The following is a 6419-nucleotide window of genomic DNA, read 5'->3' as shown; positions in this document are numbered from 1 at the left end:
ATCCTTGGGGTCCCCTTGTAGACATATGCTCTTTACTTTACGTTTTATAGAGTCTTGATGTTATGCATGGAGCTTTGGGTCTCATTTCCTTCATTTTGACCTAGCTTGAGTTCAAGGCATGCGTTGGATATGCATGCCTAAAAATCAATGTTTTTTATGATGTTTGGAGTGTACTAAGGCCTTCTAGAGAGTATGAGTGAGTTACTTTAAGGATTAAGAGCTTAATGTATTAAACTGGCCGCAATAATTCCCACGACGTGGAGGGTTAGCTCCAATGACGTGGTGTTAGGTGGTCTTCGCGAATGTTTTATTGTGAGGTCACAATGACGTGGAAAATGCTTGGCCACAACGTGGTGACCAATTATTGGGCTTCTAACCATTGACTTTTGACCAAGTTGACTTTTTGTTGCATTGAAGGTTTTGGGTTTTGGATTGAGAATTGGTCACTGATTGTGGTATAGGTGACTTGTAGTACCAGTTCTTGGATTGTGTGAGTTGTATTGTTATTTGCTAGGTTGTGATGTGAGATCTGTCATTATACTTTGTATTGCAGTATGTATCCTTATGTGTAGGATGTTGGTATGCTACAGTGATCTGTTAGATTGATAGATCTATATGATTACTTGTGTTTGATGGTTATTGTTTATATGTTTGTATATGTTGACATATTATGATTGGGTTGAGGCAGTCTTACTTTATGCTGAGGACCAAGATAGTCGGGCGGTCTAGATGTATTGTAGGCCTTGCAAGACGGTCCTGTCAGACTGTAGGCCTAAGGGAGTAGTCCAACTACTGTATGCCTTACGATGCGGTCCATTTAGACTGTAGGCTCGTTAGAGCGATCCAGACATCTTATAGGCATTATGAGGCGATCCAGGCAGACAGGAGGCTCATGTGTACATGAATTGTGTGTGTATTGTTATGTGTGGTATTTTGGGGAACTCAATAAGCTTTGACTTATATTTGTGGATTTAAATGATTTAGGTACTTTAGATGACCGTCGAAAGGCGAAGGAATAATTGTACACATCATCATGCTAATTATGTTTGAGAGATGATATTGATATTTTGATTTTATGGTTTTGTTTTGAAAAATGATTGATTACCTTATGGATTTTATGAAAATGTCTTTTTAAAATGAAAATTTTTTACTATTGTTTTTAGGATGTTACACAAAGCTTAGGGTTTATATGAAAATCACCAAGCCTAGGAGAGAGGTTGTGATTTTTGATTTTAGAGAGAGAGAGAGACATGGATTGGATGAATTTCTAAAGGGAATAAGCAGCTCTAGGATTTATCCATAGCAGTCTATTTATAGGTTATAGATAAAACCCTAATAAAAATCAATCTCTAGGGTTTATTCTTATCTAAACCAAATTAGCCTTATCCCTATCCAAGGGATAGCTCAAAACCGTCCATCAGAGAGTCTCTAGGCTTCTTGAATATTCCAATTAATCCTTTTGATTAATTAATAATCAAGCCATTTAATTAATTAAAATCTTTTAATTAATTACCAAAATAATTTCTAATTAATTTATTAATTCTTTAATAAATTAACAACTTATTTATCATCATTTTCTTATGCTATTTGGGTCATTATATCAACCCAAAAGGACTCTAATATTATTAAAAATATTATCAAAACAGTTAATGACTTTGGATACTATTTCCAACAATACAAAAGTCTTATTATCGTACAATACCCGGATAGTCCATATTGTCACTTTGATCATTGCATCAAGACAACCATGATGAAAGTCTTATAGTTAGCTACCATTAACATATGTAAAAAGAAATTTAATATCTTGGAAATTAAACGATCCCAGTTGCCACAATTTAAAAACGTTGTTCCCAACCCGATTCAAAAAATGAGGGTGTTTATATACTTCACATGGAAATATAGTTGGTAAAAATATGATTTGAGGCTTCTACATCGAACCCGCACATTGCACATGATGAAACATGAATCTTGCTATTGTTGGAATTTTGTCATGATGAAGATGTCAAATGAGGGTGTTTACTTCACATGGAAATAGGTTGTTCCATTGAGTTCCTATTTGAAATTTGTCCATGTACGATAGATCTTGTTGATCACCCCCTTAACAAATTTGTGAGTTGTTGTAGTTGATCTAGTAGGTTCCCCTTAGCACCTCCTCTCTCCAAGCCCATACATAGTAAAGTGCATTCCCAAAGACAATCGAAATATTACAACTTTTTTGGATTCCATTGCAAACTGACACAAAATTAGATTACCGTTTTCTACAAAGGAGACGAACATTATTTTACAACCATAAAAATAGTTTTTCTTTTGATCTAGGGTAATTATACTTCAAGTATAGTTAATAACATTTCTATGTATATGTGACTGTATATTATTCAAAATACAAAATGTTGGAATAATTCTATGTAATGTATGTGGCCCTGGAGACTAGCATTTTAACAAATGGTATATTTACTAATTGTAACTTAGTGATATGACGTATACTAAGCTATATAATATTAACGGTTTTCTTGATTAAAGTAACCAACTTAAATAGATGTTGTCATTTGCGAGGAAGTGTCAAAATAAGAATGAGTAAACACTACCAAAAAACACGAATAACGTGATAGTAGGGCATCATTACAGGAACTTTGATTCATCATAAAGTATTGGCTTCATCATCAATTCTATTCCTAATGTGTTGGTACTATCAAGTAAAGTAAGTTCTTACATATGTAATTGGTTTGTATAGTTGGTAATTTCTATTACTGCTTTTGGTTGGTTTTCCAACAGCTATAGGCAAGTAATGTCTAGCTTACCTAAATTGATGTATCCGGTTTGATACTACATAGGTTTGAGGTTCAAAATTCAAATATTTGAACCTGATAAATTTAGGGGACTTAGTTTGCCATGTAAAGAAGTTTGAACTCGAGGTCACTATTGAAATATTGTGGTGAGGCTTCCGCTGGATTGTTTGCCGTTTCTAGAAAAACAGGAATAGAATGTTTAAAATTGATTGGTTGGCTTGGAGAACATATGGTAATTTCTCATTTGTTATTGACTTCTCTCTTGCCTCTTTCTTTGTGGGGTTTAGCTTCTTGCTAGCTAGCCCCTCAATAACTTATATCGTTGTTAAAAAAAATATGATATGTAAGTTCGTACATTTTACGAGTCATCCTTATTGTGATGTAAATTGCATGATAATCGATGCATGGCTTAACTTCTAATAGATGTTCAATTTAGCCAAGACCAAACGCATTTTGATTGTAATTTTCTTGAGAAAAGGAATGCAGAAGGGTGTATTTATTAACGTTCTGACTTGTTGCCATCCCTACTTTTAAGATTGCATCAATTCCCCGAACTCAACTTTAGCATTCGAGTGTAAAATTGTACACGTACAGAATAAAACTCGACATTTATACTTCATCATGTTTATATAATAGCAATCTATATATAATAATTACAAACCTTCTATTAATATACAACAAACTGAGCATTAATTTCAAAATGAGAAACAAACACAACACATATATGTATCACAAATAATCAAATGGACAATTTTTTTTTACCGTTTTTCCTATACCTAAACTTGATATTTTACATAATCCAGTACTACTAGAAGAACACTATGCCATTGTCCATCTTATCATCATCATCATCAAGAAATCCCATTGAAGAAGGTAATCCAAATTCGAAACCACATTCCGAAAACAAACCAGATTCGTGATCCTGACGCTTGGAGTTCGAGAGATCCATAAAAGTCGTTTGGTTTGAAGAATCCTCGAAGCTGGTGTTGTGAGATGGTTGTGGAAAATTAGGATGGCAATAATCGTATTGGTTGTAGTGATGGTCGAGTGGTGGACTTTGATGGGAGGAGACGGTGGTGATTTGGTGGTAGCAACCACAGGACTGTGGTTGGCTATCGCTGGTGCGAAGAGGATATGTATCAGTATTTGATGAAGTAACCTGAGTTATTGTGTTGTTTTGTGAGTGAAATTCGTTTCTATTCTCTCCTTTGGCTTTGTAAAACACTCTACATAACACCCAATCTTCCTGTCAATTCAAATTCAGCCAAAAACAAAGCGAAGAAGGGATTGTCAGATTTCTTTCTTCTTCTTCTTTTTTTTTTTTTTTTTTTTTTTTTTTTTTTTTTTTTTTAAATAAAAAATCTTTTGCGCATTTAATAAAATTTGCAATCTTGAACATGGTATGTAGTACTAAGTAGTATTGTGTGTCAGTGAGGGGCCGAAATTTACAAAGTGATTATATTTAGATGCAAACCTTAGGAGCAGTCTGAGGGGTTTCAAGGCGAAATTCATGCATGATCCAACCAGTTTTAATCCCATTTGGAGCTCGATTCTGGTAAAACACTAGAGTCTTTCTCATCCCTACAAGGGCACCAGTCTTCGGATCAACAACTATTTTATCTTTCCCAGTAGCCTTCCAGTATCCAGTTTTGGTGGCCCTATTGGTTCGATATCCTGTTGCGTACTTCCGATCACGAAAGCTGAAGAAATACCACTCGCTTGAATTGAGTTTCGCCACCTCTTTTTTATCAAAAGCAAAAGATCAAAAAATTAAAAAGTCTTATCCCAGAAGAAAACTAAAATATTGAAATTCAGATATAGTTATCACATATCAGTAGGGTTTATGCTAAGCGGGAAGGACAAGAAATTAATGCCTAAAACGACTTGAACACTGTAGATGGATAAGGAATGCAAATATTTCCAGTTTTGCTGTGGTCTTTGAGAGGGTTCAAATCATTAGCCAAAAAAATGATGCAATTGGTTCGGAGTCTATATCAGAATCTGTCCTTTATTAACAGTACCATTAACGTGTGAAAGAGAATGTCTTTGCATTATATATATATATATATATATATATATATATATATATATATATATATATATATATATATATATATATATATATATATATATATATATATATATATATATATATCAAGTTGTAACAAAAGATATTTTCCACGATAAACATATACATACTCAAATTTCTTAAGAATCCGAGGATTTGCTATAGTCGTTAGCAATCACGGGAATGGCTATATGCCATCTTAAGTTTTAGAGTAGAGTAATCTTGAAACATTTCAGGAAGCCCAATGGCCAGATTGTTTCTGATTCATTTTTCCTTTTACTGCTTGAAAACAGGGAGTACGTAGTTAACTAGATCACAAATGGTCCCGACTATGCCATGTGCCTTGCAAGAATATAGGATTGCTAATTTCACTACTTGAACGGTTACCTAATTAACATGCTCACTGTCTGGTCAATCCTAATTACATAAACATGCATTTGTCCTCCATTAGAGATCAAGAGATGAAGAAGAGATCACAAGAACAATAAGCAAATGGATTAGAGATATACCAGGAAGCTGCCATGGTTCACAAATATGAAGATCAATTTCCACCAGAGTGCCCTTTAGAACGTCTTCATTAGCTATTTTCTTGTAAAGATAGTGGCAAACCAACTCTTCATCACTTGGGTAGAATCTAAATCCTGGTGGCAGCTTTGCTCCTATATCACTCAAACCCATCTTGATCGAGACTCTTTTTTTTTTTTTCCCAAAAAAGAATCAATTGGTCAGAATCCTATAAAATATTGAGCCTAAAAAGCTATATCATATCATATACATCAAGATTTTCTTTGCAAACAACCTCTAGGGATTGGTAAAGAGGGAATATAGCTGTGATGCCAATCTAAAGCTTTATAAGTACTTGTTACTGATGTGGATTTCTTTATATATAATATTGAACAAGGGTTTATGAATTGTTTATATAAGGAGAGGATGGGGAAGAGGTTGAAAGGTACTTTGCCACCTATAATTCCTTAACAATAATTAATGGTATTATTCTAACTGTTTATTATTATGCTTCTACAGTGAGTTATCGTTATTGTGGGGGAACTTTCAAGAAAAACCAAAGTCACAAGGAATCCTCTATATATTTATTACTTGATCCGTTCGAAAATAAATGATTTTTTTTTTCGAAAATAAATGAGTATCTTTCGATTGTCTCGTCAAGTTAATGTATTTTTTAAATGACGTGAGATTATAAGATATACAAGAAAGATTGGGTTCATGACAAATTCAATACGCTAATTATAGAGGGATTATGTAATGACGTGGGGTTATAAAATGTTACCAAAATCAGGCAATGGGTAATAACAGGGATTAATCCGTCTGTTTTAATACTTATAGAACGTTATTTAACCGATGACACGACAATTTTTTGCTAATCTAAACCATTAATGGCATTATCAAGATCAACATATTGCACCCCATAGTAATGGTTATAAATCATGATCTTAGCAAAATAAGAATATCAAGAACCAATAGGTGGAAACCTTGTGGAAAATACCGCAAAGACACAATTTGCTACATTAATAGATTAACATATAATTATTTCATATTCAATATAACTT

The 6419-nt window shown here is 33.6% G+C and overlaps 1 protein-coding gene across 1 annotated transcript; it reads right to left on the bottom strand.

Annotated features, from left to right (window-relative positions):
• Positions 1 to 3375: 3375 nt before the first annotated feature.
• Positions 3376 to 5738, bottom strand: LOC111891558 (NAC domain-containing protein 21/22). Its single transcript, XM_023887607.3, has 3 exons — positions 5364 to 5738; positions 4261 to 4526; positions 3376 to 4032 (listed from the first exon to the last, which is right to left on the bottom strand). The coding sequence occupies exons 1-3, from the start codon at positions 5530 to 5532 to the stop codon at positions 3595 to 3597; spliced, it is 873 nt and encodes a 290-aa protein (XP_023743375.1). The 5' UTR covers positions 5533 to 5738; the 3' UTR covers positions 3376 to 3594.
• Between the last annotated feature and the right edge of the window lie 681 nt (positions 5739 to 6419).

This window comes from Lactuca sativa, chromosome 5 (assembly GCF_002870075.4).
Source record: "Lactuca sativa cultivar Salinas chromosome 5, Lsat_Salinas_v11, whole genome shotgun sequence".
Classification (NCBI taxonomy): Eukaryota; Viridiplantae; Streptophyta; class Magnoliopsida; order Asterales; family Asteraceae; genus Lactuca; species Lactuca sativa.
This window is presented reverse-complemented; position numbering and strand designations above follow the sequence as displayed.